This window comes from Formica exsecta, unplaced genomic scaffold, assembly GCF_003651465.1.
Source record: "Formica exsecta isolate Colony F162 unplaced genomic scaffold, ASM365146v1 scaffold258, whole genome shotgun sequence".
NCBI lineage: Eukaryota > Metazoa > Arthropoda > Insecta > Hymenoptera > Formicidae > Formica > Formica exsecta.
Window position 1 is genome coordinate 643,144 of NW_021849849.1, and position 16,882 is coordinate 660,025.

At 35.0% G+C, this 16,882-nt stretch overlaps 2 protein-coding genes across 3 annotated transcripts in view; one reads left to right on the forward strand and one right to left on the reverse strand.

Annotated features, from left to right (window-relative positions):
• The first annotated feature begins 3,760 nt into the window (after positions 1-3,760).
• On the forward strand, positions 3,761-6,868 carry LOC115236636 (death-associated inhibitor of apoptosis 1-like). Its single transcript, XM_029809223.1, has 2 exons — positions 3,761-5,731; positions 5,861-6,868. The coding sequence occupies exons 1-2, from the start codon at positions 5,132-5,134 to the stop codon at positions 6,287-6,289; spliced, it is 1,029 nt and encodes a 342-aa protein (XP_029665083.1). The 5' UTR covers positions 3,761-5,131; the 3' UTR covers positions 6,290-6,868.
• LOC115236635 (peroxidase-like) overlaps positions 6,419-16,882 on the reverse strand; it is a 20,375-nt gene continuing 9,911 nt past the window's right edge. The window contains exons 1-12 of one of the 2 annotated variants that reach the window (XM_029809221.1): positions 14,992-15,129; positions 14,180-14,483; positions 13,748-13,965; positions 10,003-10,179; positions 9,441-9,637; positions 9,149-9,332; positions 8,721-9,063; positions 8,481-8,637; positions 8,199-8,372; positions 7,913-8,111; positions 7,721-7,826; positions 6,419-7,624 (exon numbers count right to left, since the gene is read on the reverse strand). In XM_029809221.1, the coding sequence (XP_029665081.1) occupies positions 7,537-7,624; positions 7,721-7,826; positions 7,913-8,111; positions 8,199-8,372; positions 8,481-8,637; positions 8,721-9,063; positions 9,149-9,332; positions 9,441-9,637; positions 10,003-10,179; positions 13,748-13,965; positions 14,180-14,483; positions 14,992-15,118 (2,274 nt within the window). In that variant the 5' untranslated portion in view covers positions 15,119-15,129 and the 3' untranslated portion in view covers positions 6,419-7,536. Of the gene's footprint in view, positions 7,625-7,720; positions 7,827-7,912; positions 8,112-8,198; positions 8,373-8,480; positions 8,638-8,720; positions 9,064-9,148; positions 9,333-9,440; positions 9,638-10,002; positions 10,180-13,747; positions 13,966-14,179; positions 14,484-14,991; positions 15,130-16,882 lie in introns of those variants that run through there. The other variant, XM_029809222.1, reaches the window with a different exon arrangement.

A 16,882-nucleotide genomic window follows, 5' to 3' on the forward strand; every position in this document is an offset into this window, starting at 1 on the left:
TGACATTCCCGCGTCGAACTTCGGAGGGATGGTAGCGGAGTGATACGTTGCGTGTGTCGTCGTATTATTTTTCGAAATACAATTACGAAAGTATCTGAAGATGGAGAATTCGGTAATATTATTGCAATTACGTTATTAGTAATACGTAGAAATATTAAATTCCCGCGATAAACGACGAGAATATCGCGACAATAGCTATTTATCGGAGCATATATTTTACGTATTTTATTGCATTATTTAAAGCAGATTATTTGTGAATAGAGGCAATATAGAAAACATAAATTGTATATAAATTAGTAAGTTATTGTTTTATTGCGATATATATGTATACGGACAATAATTATCTCACGAATTATATTTCATAAAACAAGGGGATATAATTGAAATCGAGTTTGCGGCGAGTGGCGAAGTTGGCCGCTAATTAGCGGGTGAATATATCTCAATATCTATTAACCACGTAGCAAAAATTCGACATTTATTTATTCGGCGAGCCGTTAGAACGCGCGTATTTCACTTCGATTAGATAATTAATCGCGTTCTCTCAAATTCGCATCGCATAGTGTCGCGTGCGAATAAAATTGGGAATGTCGTTCAAAATGTCACGCGATTAAGATCGGAAATGCCGTATAAAATATCGCGTACGATTAAAATCGGGAGTGCCGTTCAAAATATCGCGTGATTAACAATAAGATCGGAAGTATCGTATAAAATGTCGCGTACGATTAACGTCGGGAGTGCCGTTCAAAGTGTCGCGCAATCATTTTATTTTGCTAATTAATGCGCGCGCGTGATCGTAATCAATCGTGTTTTTTCGCGAGCGTGTGCTGGGTAAATGCCATAAGAAAGGGAGGACGAACAGGGAGAGGAGGAGGAGGCCCGGGGAGGCATCAGGCAACGGCGGAGCAACCATGAGGTAAGCAGATTATAATTTATTTTGTTTATTATTTATTACTTGTAAAATTATAATAATAGCTCGTTTTTTTCTCTCTTTTATATCACCGCGGGTCATTCATTTCATATCAATGTATAATAATGCATAGAAAGAATTCTAGATTTTTTATTTTGAAATTTTCAAAATTTTTAGTAACTAACGTTTAATAAATAAATTACAATAAAATTCATAACCATACATATACACACACGTGTGCGCGCATACACAAATAAATATATATATATATATATACATATATATAACAGTTAGATCTAAAAATTTTTTTAATGATTTTTATAACGCAATTTTTCATTAAATATTATGTTTACGATACGAATAAGAGTTTAATTGCATACCATTGTTCTTTTTTAAATATTAATTATTTCGAAAATTTCCTTATGTATATAATTTGTGTTTTTTACGTGTTATAGATCAACGTATATATTACAACTCCGCTGTTGCGCATCGGTGTCGGTGAGTACATTACATGTATTGGGTTGAACGGAAAGTTCGTTCCGTTTTTTACTAAGAGATGAAGACCAAAAAAACGGTACAATAATTTTGATGAATGCAATTCAAAGAAAAAAACATTAAGAAACCGATTAGATGTTAATCTTTTCATTAAAAGATTTGAATTAGAAAACGACAACGTGTTCTACGAAGAAATTGTTTAATTTGTGGTTTGCTTTTTCTTTCATTGATATTTATCTTGCTGATATTACGATAGTAACTCAATTTCTTGCTAATGTATAGAAATTCGATCGCAGTATTGTTTGCTTTCCGAATGCAATTTACACGACTTCTTCAGCTGATCACTGAGACGTGCATGCAATGTTAACAGAGTTCGTGAACTAAGTCTCGGTGCACACGAGCGGCAAAAGAGCGCATGACACGTGTGACATAATGTTATATCAAATTATCGCACATATATGTGCGTTATTTAGTTATTTGAATCATATAATCTTAATAAAATTAATTTCGAGCATGTCTCTTTACTATATGCTATATCATCGAGATAAATCAAAACAAATATTCATATGCGCATTATACAGAAATGTCAATATAATTTTTACTTTGAAATTATTTTTTTTTAAATTATCATATATAGTAATATTACCATAATATTTTTTTTTTAAGACAAAAATATTTAAGAATACAATATATGTGTATATAAAATTTAATACGGATATAATAAAATATATATATTTCCATTTATATAATTAAAATCTATTATAAAATTTTATACCGCGATATGTATGAAAAAAAAATTTTGCTACAAGTCAAAATTGACTTAGCGTCCGCTGTGTATGCGAGTGTTACGTTGTTCGCTGTCCAAAGATTAATAAATTAAAGATAAACGTGGAATCGGTTTGTCGTTAGCGAAAAATTTATAGAAGACTTTCGTAAATGGTTTTATTTTTTGTGTAAAATATTAAGTGTTCGCAAATGTAGAATTTTAGATTAAATCTCCGTTATCTGCATATTCCGCGCGCCACGCAAGATTCATCTCGGATCAGGTATTCGATATTGGTTTCATGCATAAAACATTCATCCCGGTGGTGAGATGCATTTCACGTTTCGTTCTCACGCTTACCTCGAATATATTACGCAGAACCGATGTCGTGTGAAAATCCGTTTAATCGCGACATCGAACGTGATCGCGTCGCAATTGCCTTCCGGTCGTGCGACAATAATCTTCACGCGGAAATTGCACATGTATGTGTATGTGTGTTTGCAAAAGGATTTACCGCCCGGCTTACTTTATTGACAATGAATCGTTGGTATCCTATCGTTGAAGGTTGTCCGACTTTACTTGTATCGATTATCGAATAGCAATGATGCCGATTTCGATTAGATTTTTTTCGAGGCGTAACATCCATGAAGAACGGATATTATTTTTTGGGGACAAATCTAACGCGAATTTTACGAGAGAAACACATGTTTATATTATCATGCGAATGATTAATATGAAAAACTTTAGTCCCGAATTGTTGAGTACAAAGAAATGCGAACTTTACGCAAAATGAGATAATTATCTCTAAAAAAATTTAAAGTACTTTTTTTAAATAATATTATTTATGTAATCTATACGAATCTATACGAATTGTTTCAAAATACATGTATCTCTGATTAGAGATTGTTCTAAATTTATATGTGCAACATATTGTATTATATTCATTTATAAAACTTTTCAAATGCTTTTATTAGATTTAAATCAACAAAGTTATATAGGTATTAGAGACATACATGTTTCTCGACAAGTTTTAAACTAAATAATTATTTGATTAATAGCATGAATAAGCAAATTCGAGTAAATTTGGTTATGCTTGCACACATGAGGGAATATGTGTCTTCACACTTAACAAGCAATACACTACGAGAGAAACTTGGAAGTGCGTAATAACTAGAATTGAAATTAATGTTAAAAGTCGCTTACACTACCATAATCCGAGATTTATTGCTGAAAATTTATTATATAAGATATAAAAAATAAAGTAAAATCTTCGGAGGTTTTTTATTATGTAATTGTTGCATAATAGGAAGTTATATAAAATCACATTAACAGATAGATTGACATATCTAGTATTGATATTAATTATTCTAATGTTAATTACTTTCTTTTTTTCTATTTCAAATCATTTTGTGTAATACATATTTTTTAGAAATTTCTTAATTAAGAAAAATTGCTGATTATTAGACATTTTTGTTGCATAATATATTGTTACAATACGCATAATATATGATTATAATGCAATATAAAATTAATTTTTAATTAAAACAAGATCTATGAAATTTTATTAATATTTAATATTTCGCATTCTATCTTTCTATTCTGCAACTACATCTTTTGTCGTAATCTTGTTAAATTAACTATGGAAATAACTCAATGCAATCTCGAAGTCTATCTATTACGAAACACAGACACATCTTGTCTCTTCGTAACAAAGTCCCTTTACTTCAGGTATCTTTTTTTAATAGTATACATTCCGGGAAGAGGGGTAGAAGGAAGCGAAAGAATTTGGCTATAGTTTTGCATTATAGGAATTTACTATAGTGCATTAAATGTGCAGCGCCGTATATGTTATATGATACCTCGTGAGAAATTTTGTTCTTTTTACATAAAATTTTAAACATTCTTATATAACGATAACGAAGCACAAATTCTTATTCTTCAGATATTGAGATGTACTGCTATGGATCTATATTATTTCTTTTATGTTTTTTAAATTTAAATTACATATTCTTATATATTCTTATATACATATATATCCTTCAAATTTTAAAAGATTATATATATTATGACAAAGTATGCTTTATAGCGTATTATATATATTTTGAGATTATTGCAGTTTAATGTCAGAATATTTCAAGTCCTGCAATATTATATCTGCTTCTTAATCTTATTGTCAATAAAATTTCACAATATGTTCATAACATTAACGAATGAATAAATTATTTAACAGTGCTAAAATTTTTTTATATCTTTGTAAATTACGAAGGACAACATGAAAGCGTTTATGGTCTCGTTGTGGGTCTTAATATTCATCTTACGTTACTGCTATTTTGTGTAGTAATCGAAAGAGAAGGGCAAAAGAAAAACTTGACTAGGCCTTACGCCTTACGCCTTACGCTCATTCACATATTTCAGGCGTTTGTAGAACTGTCTATGCTCGCGTAGAAACATATATTATGTCTATATCTATATATGTACATATATATATGCCCTTCTGTTTACATATCTCGTGCAATATAGCGTTTATATCGTGTATTATTAATATATTAATTTTATTGTGCATTGTTAATATTATAGTATTAAAAATTTGTATTTCAAAATGTCTTGTGAATTTAAGACGTTGTAAAAAGAAGGTACGTACTTTACGCAAATGTGTGATATTTATTTAATACATTTTTTATATTAATTTGTACGCATAGCTCTCAACCGGCAAAAAAAAATATTTTCATAAAATTGTCTTTATTGAATTATCAATATAAAGTCTCGTGTTTTATATTTTTTCTATAAAATTAATTCTCTCTGTTTTCCTGTAGGTTCTATAAGGCACACGCGTGCATATATATTATATATATATGTATATATGTATATAGCATATATCAAAACAGAATGATTAAAATTTTGGTATTTTTTGGAAGCTGGCAAATGAAAGATATTTTAAGTACAGTATACAACAAGTATAAAAGATAATGTTGATTTATCGATATCAAACTGCTAGGCTTGACAGCTTCAAAAATTGGACCGCATCGTACATAAAACCTGAGAAACTTGCAGCAGTTGGTTTTTATTTTACTGGCCGAAATGAGTCAATTAAATGTTTTGAGTGTCATTTAGAAATATCCAAATGGCCAAGCGGACTCGGTGTAGTAGCAAATCACAAAATTTTTTCTCCAAAATGCAAAATTGCTCGTCAATTTTCTTGTAATAATGTACCAACTAATCTCGATGATAAAAGAGATAAATACGTTTATGATATGGAGCATAACGAGTTTATGTTACATATAAAAATAGCCAAGCATCCAGAATATCGCTTTTATCAAGCTCGTTTCGATAGTTTTGCATCGTGGCCTCCAGCGAAACACCAAACTAGGGAGCAGCTAGCAGAAGCGGGATTTTATTATACAGGACACCTGGATGAAGTATCTTGCTTTTATTGTGGCGTAAGTTTGATGGATTGGGACGATAATGAGGAATCTTGGGAAATGCATTATAGACGGTCGTCTACGTGTTTTTATATACTCACGATTAAAGGAGAGAATTATTTACAAAATCTCCAGAAAGATATTTATGTGAGCATTTTTAGTATTTAAATTATATATTTAAATTATACGAAATACACGATATATATTTTTAACATATTAAGATTTAAATTATACGACAGACATATATATTTCTAAGATAAATATTTCTATTTTAAGGAAAAACAAAAAAATCTAGTGATTTATAATACTATCCCAGCAATCAAATTGGCATGTTGTGAAATGAAAACACAAGGTTCCCAAAGTTCACAGACTAACACAAAAAATATAAGAGATAGTATTTCAACGCTGCCAATTAAAAACGATGTAACAAATAACATTTTAACGCCGTCAATTAAAAACAAATATATTAAAAACAAAGATTTTGATAAGTTATATGATACAAAAGCAGAAAGTTCTAAATCTCATGACGAAAGTGATGATGAAAGTAAATTAATATGTACAATTTGCTATGCGAAGGAACGGAACATCTTATTTCTGCCATGCGGTCACATAATATCGTGTATCAATTGTTCCAAAAGGCTAAACAATGTATGCCCTTATTGCCGTAAAGAAATAAAATCCACAATTCGAGTTCGCTATAAATAGTATTCCTGATCGAAATTTATAAATAAAGATTTGATACCAAAATCTGTCGCTTTTTTTTTTTTTTAAGTATTTTAAAATAAGAATATTTTGAAAAATATATTTATTACATAATCGATTCATCTTATATACTTGGTAAAACATATTTTATTATCATAAGTTGCTGTTTACAAAATTCTATAACAAAATAAATTGAACAATTGGCTTATAAAAATCGGTAATATTTTTACAAATTACAAATCATTGTAGAATTATTATAAATTACAAATCAAATAAATATTTTTAACAGATATTGCGAAGAATCTTGTGTGCTTTGTTAAAATATTCGGAAACGTTTACGAAGTGCGTCACACATACACACATCGATACGAAAATGTATAAAAAGAAATAAAGTTTTGACATATTTATCGTGACGACATTTATATATCATATTTTGACATATAATACTTATGCCTTATGCATTAAAAACGCTGTTATAATATCAATCTTTCGTTCAATAAATTATTGCTTCCAGTTATAGCTTCGTTTTATCCATTATGCAAATTATTCTCAAAAGAGTGAAAAAATGCATTCTTTACTTAATCGAATTTCGATCTTCTTTAACAAGAGACAATATTGCATTTATCGGTTAGATAAAAATTGTCCCCATTTAATTATTCTAAATAATCACAAATTGATCAGTCGCTAAGTACTTAACTTAAGCCTCGATTCAATACGATCTACATAAGCGTAATTAATACGCTCGTAATGTCCACCATTTCCACCTATACATCTCCACACAGATACACGAGACTACAAGGTGCGCCTATATCAGACTATATTATTAATATCAGACCGTTGCAAAAAATGCAATTCTGCGAGCGAAACCAATTAACAGAATAACGAACTCTATAATGCGGTTTCCCCGATAGCTGAAGATCGATCGTTTGTCTCTGTTCGTTCATCTGCAACTTAGCTCGCGCAAACATCGTTGTTTCAGCCTTATTCCGGCTGCTGGATATTTTTTTTAATCGACTAGTCACGTTATTTCGCCTATTTTACTCTGCCTTGTATTGCCTCTCTCGCTTCATCGTGGCGGGAGCGATACTGTCGTCGTGACGATTCTGATGAGATTATAACGTAATCTCACACAATCGCTTTCCCCGCACGCGTTCCGCGCTCGCTTCCCGTAAACTATCCTCAGATCCGCATTATGTTTACGGGCAAACGGATGCAATTGTTTTGTGTGACCAGCCAATTAATTAAGAACTTCAACGATAGGCTTTTGCCCTCTCTGTCCAGGCGAACAGATCCACGCTGGGTATCGCCTCGAAATCTGTGCAGTGTCTCAACTCGTTTCTGAAATATCAAAGAGGCAATATTAAATAATGAGTATAATAAGAATCTCGGGTATCTTAATAATTTAAAACGCGTCATAGAAATAATTGTATTTACCCGGCTTGAGGCTTGAGGAATACATTGCGCTGCATGTGAGTGATGCTGTCACCATTGTCGCAGAATATTCGCGCTAAGGAGACATTATGCAATTGAACTAATTGCTCTGTAACAAAAAGAGATAATTAATCAGAAATGGAAATAAATAATAATGCATTAACTCGGAATACATAATATGATATGCCAACTTACCAGGCGTGAAGGGATGCGGTTGCATCGCGGAATCGTAGAAATACCTGTCGGTACGTTGAGATCGAGAGAACTGCTCATAAATGAGACAACGGAAAGTTGGACCAACCATGCCGTCGTCCGCCGGTCTCTCCGCCATACCACCCACAATAAGATCGACGTCGTTGGGATGGGAATAGGTTGTACGCAGTTTTTTCACCATCTAATAATTGATCGATGATAATTGTATCGATGATTTACTTGTCTTAAGAATATCAGATGCAAGAAGAGAAACATTTTTCAAGCTTACTTCCGTGGGAATGTAATCTAAGAAATCGTCAAACGTTCTGGCGGCAGAAAGTCTGCAATATCTGCGATAATAATTGTATCCTGGCAAGCCATGATCGCGACCACGTTGGATATCCAAGCTGACGGCATCCAAACCTAAATTATTGCCATTACTAGTGTATAATTTGCTTGTCATCTGCAATGCAAAAGTAACGATTATTATGAGAGATTCTTTCCGATCGTATTATTAGCAAAATTTTTCCTTGTATAAAGGAAAAAAAAGAACGTTTGATACCGCACTTACGTCGGGTATAAGACTAATGTCCATTCTCTGGCTAGTCTGAGTAGCAAGACCACGAAGTAATCCGTCAAACACGTCCTCCGATTCGATTACGCGCGGATTGAAAAAGTGCTCCGCCAGATTCAGCGTTCTGTTCTGTTGACGAGAATTATCCGGCAAACTGGAACAAGATAAAGAGTCATATATATCGCTGTATACATTTTTATTCTATAAAAATTATATCCTTCGCATTATAATATTTACTTCAGCTTTCCTTGCATCAGTGAATTCAAGAAACGCAGTGCTGCGGTGGCAGCTTCGTTGCTAACCGACGGTTCATCGTGAGAATTATAATTGCGACTATGACTATTTCCTACGATGAGACCGGCGGCACGAATGTATCTTCTACCTAGCAAAATGGGTAGCCATTCTTTGTAAGTGACATGTTGAATCTCAGCAATTACGAAGCGCCTAGCCTCCTGATACAGGATCTCGTCCGACCAATCCGGATTCAATTTGGCAAGTTCATCGGCGATGCGATTATGCTCGCGAAGCCAGATCGTGTGGATCACGGCTAACTGAGGTTCAATATTCACGCGATCGTCACCTGGTAGACGTATATTTGTCGAAATAATTTAAATTGTCTCGTGACAAATATACACACGATATGTATAAATGAAATTGACATGTACCAGAATTGTAGCAATTTTCTCCGCATTGCGATGCGAGTTCGGCATCTCCTCTTGGCAAGTACTCGTGATTGTTTCGCACGTTAACGCGAAGATGACCGCCTTCAAAAGTGCGGAGCTCGCGAGATTTTTTCAAGGTAGATCCGTAAATTGTCGAACCGTCCAAAAAGTGGCTCACCTGATTCATCTGCAAAATATATATATTGAGTTTTATATAAGATAATTATATTATATTTTTTTGAAGTAAGATGCTAAACTATCACAATCTCGAATTCGGAAAGTAATAATCGCGTACCTGTTCCACTGGTCCGAAAGTGCAGTCCGATCTTAAGACAGGTAAAGAGCGAACGTAATTCATGCATCGAACGTAATGTTCGCCATAAACGGGATCGCGTTCTGGCACGCTGATAGGAGAACAATCTGGATGTATATGACGCGGTGACAGAGTATCTCCATCAGGTTGACAGCAAGAGATCGGTTTTCCAGTTGAGACTGTAATTAAAAAATAATTTTTTTAATGATGAAATTATGGCGAAGAGAGAATTGACATATTTTACAGATTTACTTGACGCTTGCTTTGACACATCATTTCTAAATTTTGATATCATACAATTTTGATAACGAATACAATAACGTTTTTTAAGAAATTTTTCATGAAATTATATCACATGCGAATATCGATTTATCTAATAAGAAATATATATTTTCTATTATTCAAATTCGATTGAGATTATAAAATTATATTAAATCGATAAACACTTGCACACTTTTTACGAAACAGATGAGAAATTAATAAATCTACGCGCTGGGGCTCAAATTAGACATTTAAATTTATCCATACAAATTTATCCACTTACCCATTTTACGAACTGCGGTGTGAGCTATGTCGTGAGCGATAAATTGGCTCCATTCCATCACGGCCAGTGTTCTGCTTGCATCTGATTGATCGTTCGCAATGGACAAAGCGGCGCTTATGAGCCTCGAGCTTGGCAGTGGTTTCTTCGTTTGTCCAATATGCCTCGGTTCTTGGATGCCTGCCCAAATCGAACATTAAATCTCTGTCGCGTGAACAGTACAAAGTCGCAAAATCGGAGTAAATCGGTGCTATTTTGGCGCGACGTGGTGCTTTCGCCAAACACTCGCGAGACAGAATAAATCATAATTATCAAGTCGCGTGAAGAGCAAAATCGTAATGGAAAACGATACGACAATTCATAAAATAATTAATCCGCATCTGTGAACGCGAATACACTCGCATAATATTGAAATTATATCTTATCATTGTGATTACTCCGATTTTAGCGAGCTGAAATACGCGCGCGCGCTTAAAATGGTATGCGTGGCAATGTAGCACGAGAGAAGATTACAAGAATGTCTATAGCTGCATAGAAATATTCTGCTCTAGCTATATAAATAGGCGAGTTTATTGCCGGCTGTACTAATCTTGAAATCCTAACTGCGCCTGCCTATCTTGCCCGCGCGATAAATTTAACAGGGAACGATCAGGGAAGTAATTTCTTTTGCATCACAAACATGCGCGGAACGAATCATAAACAAGCGTGTTATTATCGCTGACATAATTATATCGTCCATTCGCGAGAATTAATTTCGTTTTTGGTACTGATCGGTCCCTGAAGAATCCTAAATCTCGTGCTGCAAAGCGAGTAAGTACTTCGACTACTTCGACTTGTACGTTCTGATGCGTTGTCGAACGACGAGCCGTTTGTTGTTGCTGTTAAAGCGTGGCAGAGACGCGATTGTGAAACGATCGGATTTAATCGATACCCTGGCATCGAAGTTACGGCCGCTCGGATCGAGAACGCTCGCAGAAACGTCCCGCGAACTTATCTGATATAGATGTAGATGATCGATGAAGGCGTTCGAACGAGTGAACCGAATTGGGAGAAGATTCTAAATTGTGATTTTTAAAGATATAGAGAATTCGCCGCGAATGTGACAAAAGTGTTTCTACGAGCAATTTATGTTAAAAGATGAGAAATTCAAGCGATATGTGAGAATGAAGACTATCACTATTTTATCAAATAAAAAATTTACGCTTGGAAATATGATATGCTTCTACTCTTTTCACCCGGAGGCGCGTATATCGCGTAAAATATGTATATATTAGCCGGCAAAACTATCTATTAGATGCGGCTAAATTAGATATGACTCCCAAGTCGAGTCCCCTCGCTCGGGTACCTTCGCGAGAGCCGCGTATTGGCGCGAATTGAACAGAAAAGAATTCGAACTAGTGTTACATAATAAATATGATACATTATTAGGTATATCCGAATTAGTTTACATACACATTTTCTACTGCTGGATAGAATCTCCCGACCGGGGCACCTATTGTAGGCAGTATTATTCACTGCTACACTCAGGCATTTTATGCTCTATGTGCCTTATCGCACAACAACTGTAATGCAAATCACAGAATATAATTTGTTAAGCCAATCGACGAACGTTTATCCATTTGCGCCCAAGGATTAGTATGCGTGTACGATTTCATATATGTGTATATATATACATGTATGTCCGTATGCATGTACGCATCTAGTATATATCGTGTTTATACACATGCATACATATATATGTGTCTACGTATGTATATGTATATACGTGAATGTGTTTTATGGAGATGATAAGTCGGGTAGGTAGGTTAGTAGATCGAGGTTGCTGGTTCGTGATGAGACAACATCCAAAGACGTTATTCTGCTCGGATGGAAAAATCAAAAATGCAGCGATATCTAATCGGTAAGCTTTGGATGATACCGGACACGAAAAAAGTGCGCCGTGACATAAATCGTAGAAAACAAATCGTTCGCAATTTTATCGTGAATTCTTCGCAATGCGAACTCTTTAACATTTTCTAATCATATTACGCTGTTTATAGATTAGAACTTTCCACGCGCGATATTATAACAAAAATATCGATTATCTTGTATATTTGTTTTCTATGAGCGAGATAGCTGACATAGAATACATGATTATATTTGTATCATACAAATGATATCCGCAAAATATCAAATTCACGCATGTTTGATTGGATCCTTTCGATAAAAAATAGTTTTTATTATGTTCTTATATTCCCATTTTTTAAATTTTAATACATGGATCCGATATTTTATTCTGATTTTAATATTACAGATTAAAAGACAAAATATAACAGGCGGAAAATAGAAATAATAATGAGACTCGATTAATAACAATCAATATTTTTAATCCTTAGAATGCGAACAGATTATCGTTGACTAAATTTACTAATTTATATCAGCTTCATTTATTCTCGTTTTTTAAGTATTGATTTCAAACTCATATGTTTCGTACTCTAGTATTAAAGTGTGTTAACTAAACTCTTAGGTGTGAAAAAATTCTAAGTATCTTGGAATGAATCTATTTATATCTTGAAAAAAGCGCGCAAGACACAAAAGCTAATGCATCAACAATGAATGACATTGACATAATGCGGGTAATGCGGTGTGTCGTTTAGTGAATTCATGTCCCATGTAATAAGAAGCTCGAGAATCTCGCAAGTCCGCAGAAAGAGAATACAATAATACCGGTCTCTTTATCTGACCCGAGTGGACTCGAGTGGAGTGAAAACAAAATTATGCATCCCTCTTTATCTGCGTTAACATAACCGCGGTATGACACATGTAGGTATTTATCACTCTACTACGACTGTGCGAGTAGATAATGTATAATCGCCGTTGCACAGTCGTCATTATTTCTAACTGTCATTTCCCAATAAAAATATCTGCAAGGATGACTAAATGGTACGAATTTTTATCACCACGTATCTTGTCGCGATGACGCATTCGCTATGTTTTTTTGAAACGCACGTAACAATATAATCGATATGCAACTGCGAACGAGCATCGCACAAAGCAACGCTTACCTAACACCAGTTATTATTCGCGACATTCGCGGTAAACATTCTAAGTGCACGTAGTCAAATTAAAAAACGCGAAGAATTTTCAATGTTTTGTATAATCGTCGTAATCTTATCATTCTCTATCCATTACGATAACATTGTTGATATGTCGGTATATCTAATACTTTTGATTCGAGAAACTCGCATACGATTTCGCGCAATTTACTTTATTCAAAAAAATCTTGTCTCACTCGAAACTGACCCTATCAGGAGGCAGATAATTTCCCAAGGGGTAGAATCGGGCAGAAGGAGGAGAGGGGATTGACTTGAATGGAATTGCGGAAAAAAAAGGAAAGCGCAAAACGTTCAGAGGCTGCAAATAATTATACCATTATTATTCCACACAAAAATTAACGACAAAGAGCGCGCATTTGCAAACCGCTCTGTTACGAAATTTCGTCCCGTGCAAGATCCCAGGGGTTGAGGTATGATTCGCGCGCGGGGGCTTATTCCGCGACTGGATCGAAAGAGTACGATGTGACGCGCGATCAGCAATTATTTCCCTAATAATATAGTAACGCGACGATTGATATGTGCAATTCAAGCCTGGACGGGTGATAAGAGAACGATGCCGTATCGCGAACTAATATCGTTGACAAATGGAAGCGCGATGGGAGGGCTAGAAAGAGAGGGAGAGGAAGCGCGATCACGATAGGAGACACCCTTACCGTCGAAATATTGGGAGAACAGAACTCTGGTGTACGCAGTCATGGCGCTGCCCCAGCTCGGATTCTCAATGTTGTTGCAAGTGCCGTCGATGCTGCGGTACTTTGACATTTCGTCGCATTCCACGCTATACACCGTGGCGCAAGATTCACCGAGCGGGGTACCCTGCAGACCGAGCGTCGATATGTAGCGGGCGCAGTCATTCTTATCTAAACCAAACCTGCGATAAAATCACATAAATTCAGATACGAATGTCGATTAATTTCGGCCTGCAAGGAAAAGGATATCGAGATTCGATAATGATCGATAATAATAAATTATGTATTAACAATATTGCAGAATCCGTAATCTCTGTACAGTGGAATATCGTATTTGACGATTAATAAAGATAAAAATATTTGGAAGATATCTCAATTAATTAATCAAATGCGTACCTGCGGCAGTTTTGGTGCACGAGATACGACGATGCTTTCGTCGCTACGATGGCACCGATACTCCTCTCGAAAGCATCTGTGGATGGATAAGAATCCCAGAATTGTTTCTGAGCCGGACTCTGTGCCTGGAGTTCGATACCAGCATTCGCGATATTTCTCTCAAGAGTCCTCATGTGATTGATCAGCGTTTGCGCGAATGCGATCGAGTTGTTTAGAGTAGTTCCATCGATCCTGGGCAATCTTCGATTTCCGAAACGGCCCGTGTCCACGACGGCATCTGAGCCGTAGTTAATGGTTGGTAATCCTGAAAACGGTTCTTTGGAACATTCCGAGATAATGAGTGAACTATAATTTAAATAACATGCGATGTAAAATAAATTAAAATGCGATGTATCGAAAAATATCATTTAACAAAACTTTCGACGTTCAACTTGAACCTTCATTCCGAAATAAGACCGATCGAATATTGTCTGGCATGTCTGGATCATTTCCAATAATTGTTAAATCGACGCGAGCTTAAAGATAGATAGTACACGTAATAATGTTAAAATTACGAATTTATTTTTTCGCCGAAAATGTGCGATTCTGTAGAAAAAAGTAGTACAAAATATGTAAAATGTATTTAAAAACAGACCATAGAAACACCACGTTTCAACACTCCATTAATTATACGACAGTAATTTCAACCGAGATTTCTACCAAGATATTTATGGAAATATTTGCGGGAGCTAAAATCATAAAATTGCTCTCTCGACCTTTCATATTTCGCGGCGTGAGATTTTTGATTAAATCCGATTGCAGTGGATACTTACCAGCGGCAAGATAATTCTGCAGTGAGTCGGGCACCTTGTACGTGCCGATTGAATGAGAGTGCCCCAGGAAGCCCAACGTCTGCAGGGACACCCAGAGAATCGCCAAAGTGGCAACGGAGCCCGCCATAACACCACCGGCTGCACAAAACGAAATAACTTAACTAATAAAATCATTGAGACGAGATGCTCTACTCTATATCCCAACATGTGACTCACGCACCGGCCCTGCGTTTTAATTCGTACGCGCGATGCGCAAAGTGAGCGTCGTTGGCTCTCGTCGCGAATGAAAATGTGATATTAATATCGCGTAGCTCGTCCGAGAAAGGATGTCACCGCGCTTCGTTTGGCTCCCGTCCCGTTAACGAATACATATATACCAGATATGTATACATACAGTGTATTGAGTGATCGTTAATTAACGATGAATTCATGAAGTTATGCTTTCTTATTATACATTATTTATCACCGAATAATATTGCCATATTCATGTCGCACGTTTGTGAAAATGTATTCGATAGTCGGACTTTGATTCTTATCTCATGTTGATATTGAACGCAATTTCAAAACACTCCGATTAAATATAATTAGTCCGACTTGATTGCTCTAATCATCTACAATAATAAGGCTGACTGTATTTAACGCATCTAAAACATGCCCACGTGTATGTAAATTTGATCTTCAGAGCAGAGACTTTTATTTTCTTATTCGTAGTACTTAAAATAAAAATATCCGCTTTGTGTTCACGTGCTCGCTGAAATGTTACGGTTCTCATCGGTGTGAACTGAAACGTAAGATATTCTAAAAAACTTTCGCCGAGACAGTTACCGCGAACGCTTACCGACTTACGTCGTTTCGATTTTATGTTATCTTTGATGTTTTTCTCATTACGAAAATCATCAATATTTTTTTATTATCGTCAACATATTTTGTTAGTGTATAGTATGCAATATACTCCATGTGGTATTAAATTTTATACGATGCGATGCTGAGACAGACAAACTTCTAATCTTATCTTAATGAATTTGCAACGAAATGTATTTGCATTTCAATGAAATGAAAATGAAACATTTCATAAATAATGTCTAAAAAAATATAATCTAAATCATAATAATGTCTAAAAAAAAAATTCTGTAAATAAATTCATTAAGAAATCGCGAGAGTATAAAAAATAGAAATGCATCTTACAGGATGCAAAGTTAGGGTTTATCAAGTGCATAATGGTAAATGCGAGCGCTAAATGATAAACGGCGTATTTTTTCACGTTCCTTTGCGACCTTCGCGTATGTTGTTGGTTATTTATAGGCCGTGTTTTAGCGAGACTATATCGGTGAAATAGCATGTGTCTGTGTGGAATTCATCCTATTCGTATCTCGTTAATACGGTAAACACGCGCTGTTCACGTGCATAACACATGGCCAGATGTACGAGTAATTCTATTCGTTATCACGTTGATAACACGCTCCTCCTTTACGATCGCATATAGCGAGTGTTTTGACGAGGTGACAAGGCAATGAGAGCTATTTCCGCCTGTCTGGAATACCAGATTAGACTAAAATTAGATAATAGCGGGCCTTTAATTTGATTAAATTATTAATAATATTTATTGCATTATGATTTTCATTTAAAATTATTGGATTCTGATTCTCTAATATTATATCACCACTGATATTCTTCTCGTAATTATATCGATACGATTAAGGATTTATTTTGATCTCGAAAGCGATAGCAACAATTTATGCAAAAAAATATTCTATAACTTGAAGAAGTTATTGACTCATAACACGTATGCAAATTGCAGCTGCTTGATGCGCAATCATCATCGGATCATTTCTATGTATGTCTATCGCGAGCAAGAAAACACTATAATTGAAAATGCAAACGTTCATTCGTG

Coding starts and splice junctions, on each gene's coding strand:
- LOC115236636 (XM_029809223.1), top strand. CDS start 5,132: ATGTTGATTTATCGATATCAAACTGCTAGGCTTGACAGCTTCAAAAAT. Junction 5,732..5,860: donor ATCTCCAGAAAGATATTTAT/GTGAGCATTTTT, acceptor TTCTATTTTAAG/GAAAAACAAAAAAATCTAGT.